The following is a 21,555-nucleotide window of genomic DNA, read 5'->3' as shown; positions in this document are numbered from 1 at the left end:
CCATACCTTCAGGAAGATTGCTGCACATGTTTCAGGAACGAATTGCCGAATTGTTGACATTCCCACTCGGAACTGGTAAGACAGGCTTTTGAAGCTTTCCCCTGTAAATATTACAAGCACAAAACTCCATTATCAACACTGCAGGGTTCCTAACTTCCTACACCTGTTCCTACACATCAAAAACCTTACAACTGTGGTAAATAACATATCGATATACATACAATATATACATACAATATACAAAGTATACTGATTATTGCACTTCATCATTACATTAAACTAGATTAGTGTTATTAAATATTAATGCTATTGTGCTATAAACAAACAGAATTATGTTTTATATGTTCTCTCTTTTTTTAAGTAGACTTGCCATCCTATATAACTGAAATTTCAAGCAAGTTCAAGCACTTTCTTCAAAATATTAGCACTTTTCAAAGCTTAAAAAGCCCAATATACACCATTGAAAAGGTGTTGTAATGTTAAACAAAGAAAAATCTTTAGCTTGCCCACCTGTTGCCAAGAAACGTAGTGTAATCATCAGATGTTCCCCTACGGAGATACAATCCCGGTAGTTTGTGTTTTGCCTCTGGATGATTGGACTGATATGTTTCTTCAGCATGTGGGACTGAACAGGAAAAAGCAGAGTGAAATTTATAATATTGGAGGTTTCAGTTAACTCCAGCTCTCGACACAGGTTCGGGAAAGCCCCTTGAGCCTGTTTCTGGAGTATCAACGATTTCAACCATTTAATGCGTTTTCTCTTTATTTTTCATGTCCGCTTCTTCCTTTCTTCTTCCACAAGCAATAGACCAAGGGCTAACAATGCCAGTGCCATTTGCAACTTATCAGATATGTCAGATATATTGGTGAAAAAGGGGGTGCTGCAGAGGCCCCCTTACATGCCCATGCAAACCCCCCCCTCCCCCAAAACATAAACCACCTACAGCCACCTACAACTTTTTGATTCTTCCTTCCGATCTTCTTTTATTGCATGTTTATTATGTGCTTCTAGGAACCAATCAAAAAGGGAAATAAAAAATGCACAAACAAGTCACACTAAGGTCTCAGGTGGTTAGTCAATATTGTGAGTTTGGGGTGGGACTACGTGTTTGCCTGACCAACAGAAGATGTGGGAGTGTTTGGGAAAAAAAAAAATCATCCAGAAATTACATACTTTACCTTTAAATCTTGCACTATATGTGGGCAAAGTGCTTTTTGATAATTTCCACATGGTTTAACTTCTCATTCATGGAGGCAATAACCCAGAGTTCTAGAGAGTTCCCTATACATGAAAAGGATGTCGGTCATAACAAGATCGGTCTGCTATGAAACCGTAAATCTGGACTAAAAGTCACTGGAGAGGTTTAAGTCCATCCTGACCATATTATTAAGTCCATATTGGTTCAATAAAGTCATGTTATCCCTTGTGTTTTAATTCTGGTGACCAGATGCCTGAACTAATGTAGAAAACATGTCAATGTATAATTACCAACAAGTTACACAATGGATTTTGTCTGCACAATGCCAGATGTTATGTAGAAACCAAAAAATAAATCTCATAGCATCAATGCCCCCTAGTGACGCTCTAATATTAAGTAATTGTCTGACAATGCAAAAGACATAATTTAACTGTTACTTGAGGTTCAGCCATAGCGCTTGACTAACTGTTTACACTTGTATTCTATGTTGCATTAGGAAGATGTCATTAGCTTAGTACATGCATATAAAAGTCTATAGGCAGTAATGCTCCCTAGCCATATTACATGCCACCACATCAATTTAGCACTAAATATTTCCTCTGAGTCCTCTGAGAGATTTCTCTCATATAAATAATGTTTGTAGAATATACTAAATGTACAATTAGCTGATTCTCGAGCCCTCACATGGTCTTTAAAGACAAATTGTCCTTGATTTTCCAAGACCACAGAATCTCTGCAATACACAAGCATAGCGCACAACCACAGCCGATGATGTCATCTCTAACTGACCCATCCCCCATAAGTGAAGAATATTCAGTGCAGATTTGAGGGCTTGTGCACTGAGACACCTCAATGGTAATTATTAAGGTGTGTCATGAACATCCTCTCTTTTTCCATTTGCTCAGTCAGTGGGATCCAACAGACATTTATTGCAGATGTTTATTAGATAAAGTGGACTGTAAAAAAATGTTTTACCTTTCTTAAAATGTAATTATCATTGTTTTAAGTTTTATAATATATAGATTTTAAAATAAATAGATTAGTCAATATTGTCATAAATACCTTTGGTTATTCCTGCTAAAGCTACTTTGGAACAACATACATTGTGGAAAGAGCTTTATAAATAACTATAAATGATATCTATGCTAATAAAAGCATTATAAGCCTTTTGCTTAATTCTTATTAGGCTATATGATGAGCATTAAATGTGTTTGGGAATAACCGTAATTTGTATATTATTTAAAGACTAAGGAGCAGAAATGGAGAGCCTTTTGAAATACCTTAAACCTATATCTTTTGATGTCCCCCTCCCACCCTAAGCTTTACAGATCCGTTTTACTCTCTTAGTTCTTTGACATTTAAGATGATATTTTGTTCAACTGTGATGAATGTAAGTGCATCACCTCACTTCTCTTTTCAGGCCATCTGAGGAGAGGTTTTTTGCTAAAGGATCCTTTTGTTATTTCTCCATGAACCCATGTGCTCCAGACTAAAATAATAAAATATATGTCTGGACATAAATGAATAATAAACTGTTGTTTGAGATAATAAAGGTGCTCAAGCATAGTCTTTAAGACCACACTTCCTTAATCACGTGCCAAGCATCCTCCAGAGAGCAAAGAAAAAGCTAACTACCCTCAGAAATGTCTACAGTTTCACTTTCTTTAAGAAACCATAGGTTTCTTGCGAACTTAAACTCTTCTGCCATATGTCCTAGTGTGAACCTATATCCACATGCGAGCACAAAAAGAGTCATTAGTTGGTCAGATGTTGTCTTTGGATCCATAATCGTCTACAACTGTTATCTTTGTCTGTGGTCTGAAAGAATGTATTAAAACTAATGTATACATCTCTAAAATAAAACATATTTTGTCTCTTTTAAGTATAAAAAGACAAAGGCTGTAATGTCTCAGTACTGCCAAAGCAAACAGTCTTTGCATGTGATAGATTCACATCTGAGCATACAGTCTAACCTAAGCAAACTCTGTCAAATATCTCTGAAAGTGGTTGTCAAAATGATCCTTCATACCATTCAAAAAGTAATAAATCAGAATTAAGCAATGGTACATGAGCAAGAGTGTTGTTGTAAGGGACAGACACACATCTCTCATGTTAAGTATCCTGTGAGTGCAACAATTTCTACTTAACTGGAGGACAGTTTTCCAAACTGTGATATAAAACCTAAAATTTGGTAACAAAAAGTGATACAAACAGTTGTGTCCCAGTGTTGCTACTCTTTAGAACGCTGCATGTCAAATCAGATTAAAAGACCAAAACTGTTGTCTTGTATAAATACTAATGTTAGTTTATTAATGTAAGGTTTTTGTATCATAGACTGGAAAACGGTCTACATAGAAAGTTAACAGACCAAATCACTCACAAGACACTTAACTTGAGAGAGGAGTCCCTTTCCATTCTCTCGTGCCTCTGCACTCATCTACAGTACTGTATGCCTGATATACATGATGTATGTGATGACAGACATGAGGATCTGAATGATGGATGGCTGCATTTCCTAAGTTTGTTTAGAATGTAACAGAGGAGAAGTACAGATGTGGTGTTCAGGAGGTCTGCCAGGGCAGTACCCATCAACATATGCATACTCTTCTCCTCTCATAAACATTGAAATAAAATCCTTTCTTGGACTTACATACTGTTTTGTTTTGTTCTCTTGATTGAGCGCATATATGGGGAAAATCCAGTGATGTTCAAACTTGCAAAGCTGCTAGTAATCTGCTGTTATAACTGCAAAACAGATACAATGATAGAAAAAGTGAATCTCATGGATTCGTGTGCATTTAAATGTGGACGATACTATAGCGACACTACTAACTTTTGCAGCAGTGTAACAGTAGCGAGAAGTTTTTTTTATAATAATGCAGCTGTTTCTAGTAACGACCTACATTTTCCAATTAGTGTTGTTGAGCGACCAAACTCCAAGTTCCTGTTTCTCTCACATTGTTTTGCGTGCACAAAGCTTTAGACCCAAGCAGGTTGGATGAATTATCAATAAGTGATGTTTCGTTCGTGAACGAATCGATCTTTTGGAACAAATCTTTTAAGTGAACGAATCATTCTCGTTCACCTCAATCGCCCGCGCGCGCGCTCTCTCTCATGTGTAACGTTGGAAAGTCGTATTCGTTCTACAGCATTGACTCTAAATGATACTCTGTATTATTTGTAGTGCTGAAAAGTCTGATTCATTTGATTGAATCTGTTCTTTTGAACAGTTCATGTAAATTAACAGATTCAACAAAATATATATATTTTTTTAATTATATAGCGTAATATTTAGTTAAATTCAGGTATTTATCACTACCCAGATATCAAACTGAGCTAGAATCAAAGTAGAATCGACGTCTCTCTCAGGATCGAAACAAAGTTGATTCCTCGTCTTTTTGCTTATCGAAGTTATGTACGTAGTTCACGCCACTGCAAACAAAAAAAAATTGATCTAATTGGTTTGCTTACCTCAGCTGAAACTACTTGATTTCAGTTCGGTGCAACAACGACGTCAACATATTTTCTACTTTTGTTTTTAAAATCGCCTATTCAAGATTTATTTGCATGCATTTAATTTTGAAGAGAACTTGCAAGTATACAGCCATCCATATAAAAGCGGAAAAAGGTATTGTGTGGTGTAGGTATGACTGGAATAGACATCTGTCCAGGTTGACACAAGTTAAGGCCAACATTTCTAAGTTCTCGGTCTTCAACTGGGGCTCACAGAAAAACAGACCTGCAATAAAAAAAACAAAGCAATTCAAATATTGCCATATTACCCACTTCAGTATAAAATCTTATCAGGTTACAGGAGTATTCCCAATACTATAACAACTCTAATGATGTCTTTGTAACCCTATAAAAGGTTTCTGTATCCTGAGCGATACAGCATTTGAGACTGAAGGGAGGAGCAGTAAATTAGCCAAATTTCTGTGAAGATTATTACTAATAGAGTCCATGCCAAAACTGAGGTTGTGTGACTTTGTATTAAAACTCAGACATCAATTCACAATCCTAATTTAAAGTAGCTTGGCAATATTGTGAGAAATCCACTGTGAGAAAATGAAATTGTACATGCTGTTCTGCTCCGTGTGTGTGTGTGTGTGTGTGTGTGTGTGCTTCTGACCTTCCATGTGTGTTCAGTTGACCCCAGATGCAGGCTGTAGTGCGCACGATAGTGAGTCAATATATTTAGCAACTGCTGAGCATTTTTTTCCTCTTTATCAAGGTCAACCGTAAGTTATCACGGCTGGAACATCTGTATATGGCCTCTACACCCATTTTCTCCCCCTTGACCCTAGGCCTTGTTACCGCTTTCCCATTGGCTGCTTATTGTCTCATGAAAATATAAATGACATGCTTGCTCTAATAAACATTGAGTAGATTGAATACAGACCGACTGCGTGTTGTTCTTTCTACTTCCTTCGCAAAGTCTCCAGAGACTCAGACTCACGACTGCACCTCACTGGGCATGAACATAGAAAAACGGGACAGGGGAATTAGAGATCGCGACTAGATCCAAAATATTCCTAACATCCACTAACCTCGTGGAAAATGTTCCTACCTTTTGCATGTTGTTTTCATGAAAAATAGGCTACATGCTACAAAATTGTCAATAAAGGAAGTAAGTTAAAGAAAAAAACTGAAATGTTTTAAAAAAAAAATGATATGATAGAAAATAGCAATAAATATTTTTTTTCATGAATTAGTTTATTAGGTATTTTTATGTTCTTGTCCTTTAAGGGTTAATGATCAGCAGGCTTACAAAATATTTTATAAGTAATTTTTTCTGGACTAATTAATGTGCATCATCAGTAAGTGTACATGCAAGATTTATTTCCATTGACATCTGTTTTTTTGGTCTGCGCCATGTAAGCTTGCAAAGGTGGAAAATTGTTATCAACGATGAGAAAGACTACCATTCAGTGATGTGGCTCTGTGGATTTCCTCCCTAAATGTAAAAGAAAAGGCATCAATCACAGTGAAACTGCATTTCAACAGTGGGTCATTCCATAATAAACTCAAGTCTTATGAATGTAAATTTTAGATTTATAAAGAAATAACAGGTTATACTATTTTTATCTCCACCCTACCAGGGCTGGACTGGTAATCTGGCATACCGGGCATTTTCCCGGTGGGCCGATCAGGGTCATAATGGCCATCGGGAGAACCGAGAGGGTTAATGATTTTTTATGAGCTGCCATGTTATGCAGAATGGACCACAAAACGGCGCCAAGATATGCAGAAAAGGACAGCGAAGCATGAAGTAAATGAAACAGGGATCAGGCACTGGATGTCTCTCTGAAATAGAAAACTATGTACAAGTGACATTATTAAGCAATATATTAACAGTCCTGCTACTAATCATCATAAAATCAACATATTTAATCCTTTAGGTAAAACACAAAAGACAGCAACTGTTTCCCAGTAAATTTATAGGATATAGTAGATGACAATGTATTTATATTGTTGTGAGACATACAATTTTAATGTTATAAAGATAACTTGAGACTTCTGCCTTTGCCATGCTTATTTGGAGCTCTATGAACCTTAGGGCAGAAAATGCCACAAGGTTTGTCCCTGAAATTAAAACACAGTCTTTGAGAAAGTAATTTGAACATCTATTCACAGTATATATTTTTGACTCAGTATGGCTCTCACGGGCAGCACAACTGCAGGCTCACACGTAGGTCATTCGCGAGCGGAAGATAGAGAAATTAATGAACTAAATTTAAAGTTTAGAAAATATGAGTGAAATTGATCATGTTGAGATTGCCCATCTACACCAACTGAAATGAGTCGAACATGGTGAATTATCTAAATTTACCTCAGTTGCCGGCTGCCTCATGGGAAACTGGACAGTGCGCAAATAGGGCATTTAATTACAAAATTACCAGGCAGTAATGTTTTTAATACACTGAAGGATAAAACAATTAAAATCTAAAGTGATAATCAATGAAAGACTGACAAAATATTGAGTAAAATGATGAATAAAAGAACATTTAGGCTTACCTTTTCTAGTGAAGCATCCACTGATGGTTGGCCCTGTGTAGATTAAACAACATGCATGTGCAGATCTCTGACATCTCTAACCATGTTTCAACATAAAAAAAAACATTAAGATTTCGACCAAATCGGTCGGCGGTACATGTTGATGAGTCAGTCTCATTCCTGCATTGAATATGTTTTATTTTTGACCTAACAATGTTCTGATGTACAGAACAAATTGTGAGATTTTATAATATATCTTCAATTAAAGGTCACGGATCATAATATTACTTTAGGGGATTAGCATTTGATTGACATGTAACTCTGGGGACATGAGGAAATAGACATTATCAAAGCCTTTTTAGCAAGTCAGTTCACTCGGCGGCCATCTTTGGATCGTTCATGGGCATCTTTATTCTATGTAAACAAGAGGCAGCTCCTTTCTACTTGAATGGGCAAAGACTGAAATATCCAAAATGGTTGGTCAAGATTACGATCATAGAACATTAGAAATCTACAGTAAAATCTGACTACACTGGTTTCATATGTTGAGCTTCTTTCCCTCAGATGACCCTAAAAACTAAATTTTCATGGAATTTGTAGCTAATGTGCATGCACGATCTTGAGTTGATTGAAAGGCGACGTCTGTATTTGAAAGGTGATTGGCTCTTTTAGGGACTTCCTTTCTACATCCGTTGACCGTTGGGCATTTCAATTTCTCCCATTCAATTTAATAAAAGTGACCTGTCTCTGCTAAATAGTCTCTGACCTTATTCACAGTAACACCATTTTTATTTTGACGTGAGTGAAAATTAGGCTGTGAGGTATAGACTTACAGTCTCTTCAATGCCATTCACTGTATAAAGTTTATAATGATCGAGTAGATCACATCTTATTTTCTCGTGATATTTGTCAACTAAAATCTTTATTTGAAATGTTATGATTTATTTAATATTTTTTCAATATTTCATCAGTGGAACGATCCATAACACCTTAAACAACAGTACAACCCATTAAAAAGACCTTTTGTCTTTTCCTCACAACCTCATTGACATTTCCATAAAAAATTAAACATAGCACTACTGTGAAAAAGGTTCAATAACTGAAAAAAAGTGCAAAAATTTAAAATTATTTATGTTATTTAAAATGGACTTTTACACTCTCAGCAGTGTGTAACATTATAAACAGTCTTTATTATTTTTGCCAAGCCTATTAAAAAAGTAATCGAGTAAAATTAAACAATATAAACACCATTACTTACTGGGGACTTAAATGTCACTGAATTGTAGGAATGACCAATATAAGTTAGGGTGTGTTCTCGTTTCTTAACTGTCAGCAATGTATTATGAATTTATCTGTTTGAGTTTGATGCTGACAAGATTAACAGAACAAAAAATCTCAGACGAAACAAAATTTGGATGGTTTTTATTTGATGGTGTCCAAGACATACAGACAAGACATATTTTCTTTCCAGTGTTTTGACTGTTGCCATTTAGAGTTCCATTCTCATAAAGCAACCTTTGCATGCTTCAGCTCACCCAGAGAGGATGTGCTTGATGAAGGATGTGTAGTTAATGCAGCCATTGGCGTCTTCTTGTCCAGCCATCAGACGGTCCACCTCATCTTCTGTCATTTTCTCCCCAAGAGTTGCCAAGACATGACGAAGCTCAGCACCCATCACTGTTCCATTCCCTTCTTTATCAAAGACTCTCAGGCCCTCAACAAAGTCTTCAAAATTCCCCTGGTCTTTTGCCCTTGAGATATGCTGCAGCATAGGCAGAAAAGTCTCAAAGTCCAGGTATTTGGTGTTCATATCTTCTGCCTTTGGCTTTCCCAGAACGGTCAGCACATCAGCATTGGTAGGGTTGTGTCCCAGAGCCCTCATCACATCTCCACACTGGCCATACCTGATCTTCAACTCCCCTGTTGGAGTTTCATCAAAGAGAGTAAAGGCATCTCTGAACTCTTCAATCTGGTCAGCAGTGAATTCCAGCGGGATGCTCTTCAGGTCTATCTCAGGCTCTTTGGGTGTCTCTGGAACTGGAGCTGGAGCAGGAGCCGGGGCCTCTTCTTTCTTCGGCTCTGGTTTTTTGGGATCTGGCTTCTTGGGTTCTACTTTTTTTGGTGCCATAATGCTGAGGTTGAGTGCGGAAATGGAAAGATGGAAAGTGTGTTGTAGGAGCAGCTGTTGTGCTTTTATACTGACATGCCACAGCATATGATAGACTTATCAGAACTGGAATAGTGGCAGACTATAAAAGGAAGTGAACTAAAACAGTCTTGAGTGGTGCTCTTGCCACACTGAAATGATTCTGTCTATTAGATAAGACCAGACTAACCACCCCCTTCCTCAAATGTAATGAACAGTTTCAGTGAATGCTTTTAAGTAACTCCAGCTTTATCAGCAGTAGTCTGCAAAGTTATTTTCCATAATCATATAAGATTGTTTATTAATAGGAGAATTAATTTAGCATAGACACTTAACACATAAGAGCAAAGAGTTTCTATGGCTGTTAACAGAATATAGCTAATAATAAAACAGTTTTGAAACACTGAAATTAAGAGAAAAAGCCTAATAATTTGATAATGTTTAATTAAAATAAACACACACACACACACACACACACACACAAAATGTAAACCATTTGCTTAGGAACACAATTAAGAAAAACATGATTTTAGGAGTGAAGGACATATTTTTCTGAAGGACATATTTTTGTGGTGCATAAGACCACAGAGAGTAGAGATGTGTGAAAACCTTCAGAGCAACAGTTTCAGTGACGCAATTCTGTTCAGGCTCTATGCAGCTTCCAAGGACAAATTACGTATGGTAGTACAAAATTAAGAAGGATATTTTTAAACATTATAAAAAATACAGTGCTTTTGTTTTGTATTATATAGGAGCAGTAATAAGCAAAACTGTACATAAAAACACTTCTTTGAAAGGTATAATTAAGCTGTATTTTATGCAAGCATGGACAGGTTTTTCCCACAATGGCATTTAGAGCTGCTAGTATCTTGCCAGTCTAGTGATAAGGATGGATCTATTCTGAGAGCCAGCACATACCATCACTCAGACACAGTGATGTCATTTGTAGCAGTATTTTAAAGGGATAGTTCACCCAAAAGTGAAAATTTTCTCATATTTTACTCACCTCATGCCATCCAAGATGTGTATGACTTTCTTTCTTCTGCAGAACACAAATTTAGATATATAGAATAATAGTTCAGCTCTGTAGGTCCTCACAATGCAAGTGAATGGGTTCCAAAAAAATGTAAACTCCAAAATCCAAATAAAGGTATCATAAAATGAATCTATGCAACTCCAGTAGTTAAATCCTGGTGGTTAAGTGTTCTGACACAATTTTGAGTGGGTGAGAAACAGTTTTTGTTTTTTGCCATAAACTATTTTTAATACCAATTAGCAATTTGTGAGACGGATGTGAATTACCAAAAACAGAAGAAAGAGAACGAGAAAGTGAAAGTGAAGACGAGATTGACTGAGCAGGAAGGAGTTTTTTATAAAAATGTACCTGTTTCTCACACACACCTATAAATTCACTTCAGAATATATGGATTTAACCACCAGAGTCATCTGGAGTACTGTTATTTTGCCCTTATGTGGATTTTGGAGCTTAAAAAATTTGGCACCCATTCGCTTGCATTGTATGGACCTACAGAGCTGAAATATTCTTCTAAAAATCTTCGATTGTGTTTTGCAGAAGAAAGAAAGTCATAAAAATCTGGAATGGCATGAAGGTGACAAGATTTTAGGTGAACTATCCCTTTAAGGCCACTTAGCACAAAAAGAGATCCCAAAAAAGAGACAGAGAGATACCAAGACTGTTTATGATTATTTATGATGAATATCAATATCTAGTCTAAAGCTTACTGAGGTACATGGGAGGCCAAGCTGGTATTTAGCTAGTCCCTCTCTAAAACCAGCAAACCACCTTCAGGTTTTTTAGCTGTTTTCTCTTTCTTTTTTTTAATGCAGGGAAAAATTACATGAGTTACAATCTGATGCATTTCAGGCTAAATTTGTCCACATCATTTTCATCATTTTTGCATATCCATATACTAATGAGTCATAAGACTACTGAATAAGTATGGCTGAAGTGGTTATATTCATGGGTGACAGGTTTCTCTTTTAAACCGGTTCCTGAGTTTATAACATCATGATGGCTTTTGGGAAATTAAAGTCTGCCATCTAGTGGCTCTAATGTGGTTTGCTCATTCTTGGACACATTGTTTCCCAAAACTAGACAACTAAAATTATTCAAGTACAGAATAGATTTTTTTTAAATCAAAACATATTAAAGTGTGATAAACATTATAACTACTTGTTATGCCACTACTTTCTATTTACTGTGTAAGTGTGTTTGCATTGCATTTTATTAATTGCATGCGTTGCTTTTGTTTAAATATTTCTTGGTATTTAAAGTAACATTGTTTAAATATTTCTTGGTATTTAAAGTAACATTGTTTAAATATTTATTGGTATTTAAAGTAGCATTGTTTAAATATTTCTTGGTATTTAAAGTAACATTGCTTTGGCACTTTGAGTTATTGGCCAAGGTCTGTCAGCAAGGGCACTGAGTGTGTACATTGATGTCCAACACTGAGAAAGTGGCACAGCTGGAATGAACATCCATTAATGAGAACACAGCCTGAGGACACATCTGTAGTGTCTTTTTTTTTTCTTCTCTCTGTCTGATGTGGCAGACTCTGGGCTAAAAACAGCATGCCTTTAGCACGCCAAAAACAAACGTGTTTATGAATAAATGGCTTCTTCTTGCAAATTGTTCAGTTGTTTAATTTTTTAAATGTCTCAATTGTTACAGTGACTTTCTGACTTTCAGTGACTAAATGGATTGTTTTTGTTTGAATAATGCACTGTGGTGTGTTAAAAAATGTATTTTATTTCTGGCTTGAGGTTCCAAAGTATATTAATCATATCAACTAATAACAACATTTTAAAAAACTGAAAATTAGAATGTTATAAAATAAACAAAAGATTCTCTTCCACTTTCCTGCTGTACTGTACATTATATATAATCAGAAAAAAAAATACACAATGAAATACAAGGGGGCAATGTAAGTCTGCAATATACATTCCCTCACCCCTTGGGATATTATTGAACAATTAGAGAAAAAAGAAAATATCTAGCAGGCTGGTTGTAAATCACATTTAGGGTTTTAATGGCAGCAGCAGGTTGTTTAGAAAAAGTCCTTCTAAAGATCCTCAGTACTGCTCTGCAGGAAGAAAAGTAACATTTAATCTAAGTTGTAAGTGAAACATAAGTTTTCATTTTTTATTTTTACATTAAACAGAAAAAATGTTGAAGGTGAAAGTTTTAGTAAAAACCTACTGCATTGGAGTCACCAGGGAACAGTCTCTCCTGCACAATGGCACAAATGTCTGTGAAAATGTCGTCCTCTTCTCGATCTGCATCCACCTGACCACAAGTAGATATAATTGTGTTTTTTTTTTAAACAAAGGCAGCCTTTATACCACAGTGGCAGGTGTGGTTATATTCACAGAACTGCATGTTCTGGTTAGGCCCTTACCCTTACAATAAGTCCTCTCTCCTGATAGTACTTGGCTATAAGTGTGATGTTGTGTTTGAAAGTATCTAGTCTCTTCTCAATAGCATGAGTATTGTCGTCAGGGCGACCCTGTTGGGAGGCTCTCCTCTCAAGACGCTGATGGAGTTGCTGATTGGAGCAAGCAAGCAAGATCACCATGTCTGGAGAGCCAATCTGTGGTAAATATGGTCAAAGGGGCCTTAAAGGTGCTGTAAGCATTTGAAATACCATGCATGAAATGTACTGTATATTACTTCACAGATATCACTGATATAGGTGTGCTGAGAAATCAAGCCTGCATCTGGGACAACCCTAGGCTCTGTAAACTGCACAAATGAGTCAGGAGTGACCCACCAGTTTTTAGCCAATCAGAGAACTAGTCAATCAGAAATGCTTTCTGTCTGTGAATAATTTAGCATGGTCCGATTTGCTGCCATCAAGTTTTCTGATGTCATTGTTGTGCAAGATTTTTGAGAGCATTGGGTGGAAAATCATAAAATGGCAAAAGTAATCAAAATGGCTGAAATTGCTTACGGTACCTTTAAGCAATGCCACACCATACCAATGTATATCATTTAAGTTTTCAATCTAAAGCCAAAAAGGCCAAATTAAATATTTTAATATTTGTATTAATAGTATGTACATCTTTTTGCACAAATAACTTACCTGCTCATCAAAGGTAAATGCCTGTGATATCTCTCTGGGGAATCCATCCACAATGAATCCTTTGGCATCCTGCTTCTTAATAAACTGATGTTTCAGCTCTTCAATGGTTGTCTCCTAAAGGAAATCACGCCAATCAATGAGTAAGATGGCAAGCATGAGGTGACATATTTAATAGTGTAAGCTCAAGCCAACATTGACAACACATTTCTCACAATGCAACTATGGCTTGGCTTGGTACAATCAGAGATTTCTTGTTGACTCTTGCAGATGAAGATGCTAACCAAAACACTGCAGCTCTCTGTTTCTTCTTCACTCTTTATCAAACTTTGCACGTTTCACACTCCCAACTTTGGAATGCTGACATTCTAAACCAGTGAGTAAATCTCAAAGGAGTGATGATTACACCCACCAGCTTTGATTTGATTTTCTCGCTTAAATGAAAAAGATCCCAAAGCAAGCTCTTAATTGAAAATGGAGGTAGAGAGCTATTGTTTAAATTAAATTGATTCAAAGCTAGTGCTGAAATTAAATACATGGGAGATTTTATGTACCAAATTAATGATGCATTTAATTAATTCACTACATATTTAATTATTTATAAAATATTTAAGTATTTATTTAATGATGCAAATAATTCATTCACTATGTATCTAATGATTTAATTATTTAATTATTAAAATATTGATTTAATGACACATTTAATTAATTCACTATGTATTTAAATATTTATTTAAATATTTATTTAATTATTAAATTTTTAGTAATTTTGCCCTCCATAGTTAAATTGCCAAACCTGAGGTGCAAGTTCTCCATTGGCAATGATCTGAGCAATCAACTCCCATTTCCTGTCACTGGGGGCATGATGCAGCAACTGGTTCCTTAAAATTTCCCCCACCGACACATGCTCAAAATCATAGTGATGTGCAATTTTTGCTGTCTGAGTGCCTTTTCCACTGCCTGGTCCCCCTGGGAATTTTTGCAACAAGATAAATTCCATTTTACATCACAGACACAGCAGAATGAAAATGTTAATATAAAATCATTATTTCAATTTCTACAAAATTTCACATCAACCAGCTCAAAGCGAATAAATTGATGAATTCAGAAAAAAGATGACTTTATATTCAGGAATAAATTCTACAAAAGGATTTTTGTAGTTTCTACGCCACTAATGGCATTAAATGGAATTACAAAAATAATTACTATTTGTAAACGAGTTTCCACACAAGTCCTGCCCCAATCAGATGCCATAGGTCATGCCAATGTTGCTATGTCAGGTTGATGAGGATGCTCAAACAAAGCAATGTTTAGAAAGCACCACAGAGCCACAGTGTTAACACTTTTCAGGGAAATCAATGGCGTATAGATGACTACACATTAAATAGGGAAGAGGAAATGTATTTAATCATCAAAAACATTACACTTTTCACCTTAAAGTAACTGGCCCAAAGAATGTAATTAATACCCAGATCATCCCCTACTAACATGAAACTAAATCCATCCAAAGTTGTGGGAAACATCACACTCTACTGGTTGAGAGTGACTCACCTATTATGAATATGATATGTGGTCGTGGTTTAGATGGGTCAAAGACATCATACTCCTGTATGAGCCCAGAGGACTCTGTCATGTCTGAGTCACTTTCTATGGAGAGCTGGGCCTGAATTGGTGGTAGCCTGTCATATCGATGGTAAGGGCCAGGACCAGGGCCGGCATCTGGGAAAAGAACGGATTACATTAATGATTTCTGTATGACATTAGAAGCCCTCTTACTTAAAATGGAATAAATTATCTAAGCAAAAGTATTGTTTAATAAAGCTACTTTAAATTTCTTGAATCAGTAGCCACAGGCTTCAATGTGGCTAGACTTTCATTATTGAGACATTTACCGGTAGCTCATTTTCAAACATTTGAACCATTTTTGTAAAAAAAAAAAAAAGAAATCTTTGCCATTCTCTTTTATAGCTTTCCTTCAGGTTCAGAGCATGATTAAAGGATTTTTATCTAGAAAATGTGGAGGATATTTCAGTTATAGGTAGTGGAGGGAGTCCACGGATGGTAAATTGACATTGCATCTGAAATGCATAAAAGTATTAGAAAAGTGTCTCACTGTACTGTATATATGTCACATACAACTAACTAATGTAACTTAAGTCTATATTTTATTATTAGTAAGACAATGCTCTCCAAATTGGCTAAATTACCAAGCTTGCAGGGGGCTTTCTTCCCCAGTGCAGGGGTGATTGGTGGAAGTGGTTTTCGATCAGGTGTAATGAAAGTGTCCCAAGACACACACTCAGGGCCTCCCAGGTCTCGTGTTTTCCGCAGGCAACTTTCCAAGAATACCAAAGGGTCCTCAGGCCTGTGGTACATCAGCCCTGTTAACATGCTCTGTGAAATAAGTTAATACAATGTTGTTATGTGCATTGCTAATAATTGCTGTGAGTGTTGACTGCATTTGTTTCAAGATTAACTATTCCATTTCACTTCTATTTGGGTAAATTGCTTCTTTCAATACATTATGTGATTATTTTGTGCAATATCACTGACAGACATTGTTTTGGCATTTAACATATTAATTTGAGTTCCCCTTCTGTCGCTCTCTCCACGTTGTGTGGGAGAAGCGACACTAGGGGTCTCTCTTGAGCACCGAATATACCTCTGATCTATGAAAAAAGGCCAATGAGAAGTTGGCAGCTAGTATTTGCATACCCCGCCCCCAGACATACGGGTACAAAGGCGAGGCAAATACTAGAGTTCATTCAGGAATTTTCTTCGGAGCCGATGGTTGTGCATGCTGTTCGCATGAGATCACACCAGTTCCAGTATTCCTCTGACGATCTGCATGCTGTTGGATTGATGGTGCAATACAGCGGCGATTTCTCCTTCTTGCACGGCAGTGCAATTGCCCCTGGGCGCTTCAGCAGTTCAGAAACCCAAGCTCTAAGAGAGATGTTTAAAATAGTGATTTTCTCTAAAAAGAGCAATACACAGCGGCGTTGAACGTCCTTTTCAGGACGCGTCTTTTAAAGACGTGTTTCTGCCTCTGTGTAGTTTCTGGATGCGGTTGATTTCTCCCCACCTCCGATGGTCATAAAAGCTGCCTGGCGTACCTGGGCTGCGATTACACGCAGGCAGCGTTTTTATGAATGGTCTATGTTTTCAGGGCGAGAACATAGCCATAACAGCATTGCGGTCGTTGGCTTTCTTTTGTCATGAGAGAAAGCCACTTCAGCCACCCCCCGCGCCTCGCCTCCTTACCACGGGATTGAGGCAGGCGCCGCGGGCGATGGAGGCGATTTGGGGACAATGACGGGCTGTGTTCGCCGGGTAAATCCCAGCGAACCACCGCCTCCCCGGCACGCTTGCTGGCTTCCGTCCGAGCTCGGGATGAGCGATTTCTCTCCAATGGGTTATGTTCTCAGTGCGAGAACATAGCTGAGGCAGCATTGCGGTCGCGGCTTCTTTTGTCATGAGAGAAAGCCACTTCAGCCGCCCCCCGCGCCTCACCTCTTTCCTACGGGATTGAGGTAGGCGCTGCGGGCAATGGAGGCGATTTGGGGAAAATGACGGGCTGTGTTCGGCAGGTAAATCCCCGCGAACCACCCGCCTCCCCGGCACGCTTGCTTGCTCCCATCTGAGCCCGGGATGAGTGTGGCCCGCTTCGTGGCCGGCCTTCCGGTTCCTTGAGCTCCCGGAATTGGATGACGATAATCACCGCTGCATCGGAGAGCATTACAGCGGCGTCTGATGTTGGTGGCTCGTCTGCGCCGCCACCTTTGGGTCTGCGCGCCCAGTCTGAGCCTAATGCACAGAGGTCCGATATGTTTCCCCGGGTACCGAGAGCGTGAGGTTGGACCGGAAAATCCCGTCCCCCTCCCCCGCTATTTGATTGGTTAAACGGGCATGTGCGCCGCTCACAGCCGGTTCCTTTCTTTCTGGACGTGCATGATGAGCTGAGCAAGACAAGCTTCCTCGCTCCTCCGCTCTCACTACCCTCGGCGGTACCGAAGCCCCGGCGTCGAGCTCCCCACAGAAGATGGATGCCCCCTCATCTCATGGACCCCCTCGAGGACCCGGAAGGCTCCCAGGCACTCCTGAGATGACCGACCCAGAGACCGAAACGTTAGCTCCGGAGTTGGTAAGACCACTCTGTCCCCCGGTGGGGGGCCGGGAGGAGAATCTTTTGTTGAATTCATTTAACTTGTACTCACATTCTCAATAATAGAGCTATTTCCTTTATTTTTTTTTGTCTCTGGGTCACCTGGCCCACAGATGCCATTCTCACGGCACTCTGCCACCAGGCCTCAACAGTCCCGGCATGCTGGACGCGGCCACAGTCCGCCTTCAGCCCCACGACTGTCCCCCGTCCGGCCGGTTCTGACGAGTCTAGAGGACGCCTGCAACCGGACCTCCTCCTCCAGTCACGAACCCGCCCCCTGCCGGGCGCAGAGCAAGGTAAGTGCTTTGAGTTTGTTCTCAGCACCAAAGCCTTGGGACGCACCCTTGCCTCCAGACGCCACACTACCTGCTTCGCCCCACTGCGAATCCCCCGCCGGGTTCATCCAAAATACTCATCCCCTTGGTACCCCAGCACGGAGTTTGGAGGCATGGCTTTCACTGCCCAACCCGTCACGCTGGCTGTACCGGACCATTCGACTCAGTTACGCAATTCAGTTTGCCAGGCCCCGCCCCCCCTTCGCGGGCGTCCGTTTCTGGCACCTACATTGGTTCGCAGCAGTAGGCCTGAAGGACGCGTACTTCCACGTCTCAATTCTGCTACGGTTCGCATTCGATGGCCAGGCGTTTCAGTACAAAGTCCTCCCCTTCGGCATGTCTCTGTCCCCTCGCGTCTTCACGAAAGTCGCAGAGGCAGCCCTTGCCCCGCTCCGAGAAGCCGGCATCCACATACTCAACTACCTCGACGACTGCCTCATATTGGCCCACTCCCGAGAGTTACTAGGTGCTCACAGAGACCAGTTGCTTAAACACCTCAGCCGCTTGGGGCTTCAGGTCAACCGAGAAAAGAGCAAGCTCACTCCGGTTCACAGCATCTCCTTTCTCGGCATGGAGTTAGACTCAGTCTCAATGTCTGCACGTCTCACCAACGAGCGTGCACAGTTGGTGCTGAAATAACTTGCAAAGTTCAAGCCAGGCACAACGGTCCCTCTAAAACTCTTCCAGAGGCTCCTGGGGCATATAGCATCCTTGCCGCAGTCACGCCGCTGGGGTTGATGCATATGAGACCGCTTCAGCACTGGCTTCAGACTCGAGTCCCGAGACGAGAATGGCGCCACGGCACGCACCGTGTGATAATCACCCCCGCATGCCGCCAAACACTCAAACCCTGGACAGACCTCTGCTTTCTACGGGCAGGAGTGCCCCTGCAGCAGGTGTCCCGACGCGTTCTGGTCACTACCGACGCCTCCAAATCGGGTTGGGGCGCCGTTTGCAATGGGCACGCAACTGCGGGCCTTTGGAGAGGGGCCCCGCTGCGCTGGCATATCAATTGCCTAGAGTTGTTGACTGTTTTCTTTGCCCTGCGACAGTTTCTCCCGTTAATTTGAGACAAACATGTCCTAATCAGGTCAGACAGCACCACTGCGGTAGCGTACATAAATTGCCAAGGCGGCGTATGCTCCCGCCACATGTCACGACTCGTCCATCGTCTCCTCCTTTGGAGCCAGCAGCGACTCGGGTCATGCCACTCACATCCCCGGCAAACTCAATGTGGTAGCAGACGCGCTGTTACGACAACGCTTGCCCAGTGGAGAGTGGAGGCTTCACCCCCAGGTAGACCTGCTAAATCTCATGTTTACAACATTCACCCTTTGTTTCATTCCAGAACAGATGTGCCTTAAATATGATGACTACCTACATGATTGTGCTTCCTTAATAACATTTCACCTGAAAAATTGCACATGGAACATAGTAATAGAATCAAATAATATTGATAAACAAACCACTGTCAGAATTGTTTCTCATGTGATATGATCCTCCATAGATGGACACTGTATTTTGTATGCAACTGAATATCTCCCACACAAGCACATACACTTGTTGACGCTGTCTGAGGACTATCCTCCCTCATGCAGTAAAGATTTAGACTTGCCACTTTGCAATTAGAGCACCCTACTTGAGGATCACCATAGAGACACCTTCAAGTACTGTATCTAATTTACCATGTAATTTTGCAAGCTAGATTTTGATTCATTCATGTTCTCATCTGATTCATTGCTCTTGTGAGACTAAGATTATCTGACGTTATAATAGTTGATAGTGCATAGCCACCATTCTACTCATATGTATCATCACCTCTAAAGAACTAAAACTAAAGACCTGTTGGAAAATCAAAATCATATCAAGTGTAAGGTGCATAATGGTAAGGGTTATTTGTAGCTTTGGCTCTCAACTACCTATTGCAAAGAGACATAAGAGAGATGTTGCAGATGTGTGTGTGTGTGAGAGAGAGAGAGAGAGAGAGAGAGAGAGTTGTGAGCTGGAAGCTTAACCTTACCTCAAAAAGGTGCGGAATCTGTCGTTTGGAAAGGTATTCCTTTGCGTCGCTTGTGTTCATTGTGTTCAATTATCCAGAGGAGTGTTTGTAAGTCAGTAGCGCCGCAGCTGTGTGCTCATCTGTTGCACAATACTCTCAGTGCAGCTGCACTGCCTTTGACTATCTCTTTTGTGTGTTCGCTGCTGGGCTTTGACGCCGACGACCTCCAGGTAATGTTTTTATTCAACAGCAGTTTTAGTCATGCTCACACAATACAATGCATAAAGTTAACCTTAGCACCACAGTTGTGAGTAATAGACTATGTTGTAATCAATACCAAGTTTTGACCAACTAAAGGTACCTGAGATAGACGAATTTCTAACGAGGCTATTATTATTTTTTTCTTTGCCTGTGTGACGATCTTTTATGTTGTGACAGAAAAAAAGCAAGCCTATTATATTCTGACAATAAGTTGGTATTCAAACTGTTCTGAGACCAGTTTCCATAAGAGATCCAATCATACAAAACGCAGTTCGTTAAGCTGTAAACTGATTAGGTAGCACAATTTAATCTGCTTTCGTTCGCAGCTCTGAACAGAAGTGTGCCACGATTCATAATTGAAGCCTATTTTCATTTTCCAGTCTCCAGCGTTTTCACTCGCATCAGTGTAGGCTATACGATTTTTGGCGTTTTTAATAATAATAAAAAAAAGCTAAATAATAATAATAATAAAAATAATAATGAAAAGTAGCTCCAAGTACCGATACTTTACAGAATCATTATGACCATCTTTTGACAGGGCTTCACAAATCAGGTAAAGAAATCCTAAGCGAAATCCTGATTCGAGGGCCATTGCTGTCACATCTAGCTTCAATTCTTTCCTTGCAGTTACATTCACCCTTCACACTTATGCCACAAGGGGGCCCCCTATAATTGTCTAATTGAGCTGTAACCGCTGCCCTAGTCTTAATCGCAGCTTTTAGTACATTTAAAAATAAAATTAAAAAATCTTCCTTTAAAAAAATCTTCTGCCTTTGTGGCCCCCCAGTGGCCCTTAGCGGCTGCTTATACCATTTATAGCTTGAAACGGCCCTGGGTAGATGACAAATGATGACACATGGTTAGTTGTGTTGATATCCAGGGACGTGCACAGATATTTTGAGGGGAAGAGGCTCTAAATCTTTCTGAGGAGCTGTCACTTCAAAATTGTTTGGGGTTGGGGGTGGCATTAGGGTAATACAATCTCTGTCTGACCTTTTATTTTTTGCTATACTATATTTTTTAACCAAACATTATGATTTTTTTTTTTAATGGAGTATAGGTAGGCCTGTTAATGTATGAAAACACAGTATGCTTAATAGTTTAAGTATTTTTTATTCATAAATATTTTCCAAAATATGTTAAAGACAAAAATATAAATGGTGGTCAACTTTGAACTATACAGGAAAATGTAAAAATAAAGGACTAGAAACAAAAAAAAAAAAAAAAAACACCTGGGTTTAATTTATTGTAGGCTATCTTCTTTCTGTTTTCACACTATTCATAAAATTCTGACAAAATAAAGATTTTTCCACCTTAACCATGTGTTTTACACTGGAGCCATTTTTTTCTCAG

At 39.3% G+C, this 21,555-nt stretch overlaps 2 protein-coding genes across 2 annotated transcripts; both read right to left on the bottom strand.

Moving 5' to 3' along the window:
- Positions 1 to 8,599: 8,599 nt before the first annotated feature.
- On the bottom strand, positions 8,600 to 9,370 carry LOC127642972 (myosin light chain 4-like). Its single transcript, XM_052125458.1, has one exon. The coding sequence runs from the start codon at positions 9,319 to 9,321 to the stop codon at positions 8,725 to 8,727; it is 597 nt and encodes a 198-aa protein (XP_051981418.1). The 5' UTR covers positions 9,322 to 9,370; the 3' UTR covers positions 8,600 to 8,724.
- Positions 9,371 to 12,367: 2,997 nt separating this feature from the next.
- On the bottom strand, positions 12,368 to 20,024 carry LOC127642968 (adenylate kinase isoenzyme 5-like). The gene is made up of 8 exons (XM_052125456.1): positions 19,963 to 20,024; positions 15,650 to 15,836; positions 14,994 to 15,161; positions 14,239 to 14,411; positions 13,446 to 13,559; positions 12,762 to 12,953; positions 12,563 to 12,649; positions 12,368 to 12,441 (listed from the first exon to the last, which is right to left on the bottom strand). Exons 1-8 carry the CDS (start codon positions 20,020 to 20,022, stop codon positions 12,436 to 12,438), a joined length of 987 nt encoding a protein of 328 aa, XP_051981416.1. The 5' UTR covers positions 20,023 to 20,024; the 3' UTR covers positions 12,368 to 12,435.
- Between the last annotated feature and the right edge of the window lie 1,531 nt (positions 20,025 to 21,555).

This window comes from Xyrauchen texanus, chromosome 4 (assembly GCF_025860055.1).
Source record: "Xyrauchen texanus isolate HMW12.3.18 chromosome 4, RBS_HiC_50CHRs, whole genome shotgun sequence".
Lineage (NCBI taxonomy): Eukaryota > Metazoa > Chordata > Actinopteri > Cypriniformes > Catostomidae > Xyrauchen > Xyrauchen texanus.
This window is presented reverse-complemented; position numbering and strand designations above follow the sequence as displayed.

What these genes read in the sequence shown, in the direction of transcription:
- LOC127642972 (XM_052125458.1), bottom strand. Translation starts at nt 9,321, where the DNA reads ATGGCACCAAAAAAAGTAGAACCCAAGAAGCCAGATCCCAAAAAACCA.
- LOC127642968 (XM_052125456.1), bottom strand. Translation starts at nt 20,022, where the DNA reads ATGAACACAAGCGACGCAAAGGAATACCTTTCCAAACGACAGATTCCG. An exon ending in GAAAGCCCCCTGCAAGCTTG is followed by an intron (nt 15,162 to 15,649) that starts GTAATTTAGCCA and finishes TTCTTTTCCCAG; the next exon opens with ATGCCGGCCCTGGTCCTGGC. An exon ending in ATGGAGAACTTGCACCTCAG is followed by an intron (nt 13,560 to 14,238) that starts GTTTGGCAATTT and finishes GATTTCCTTTAG; the next exon opens with GAGACAACCATTGAAGAGCT.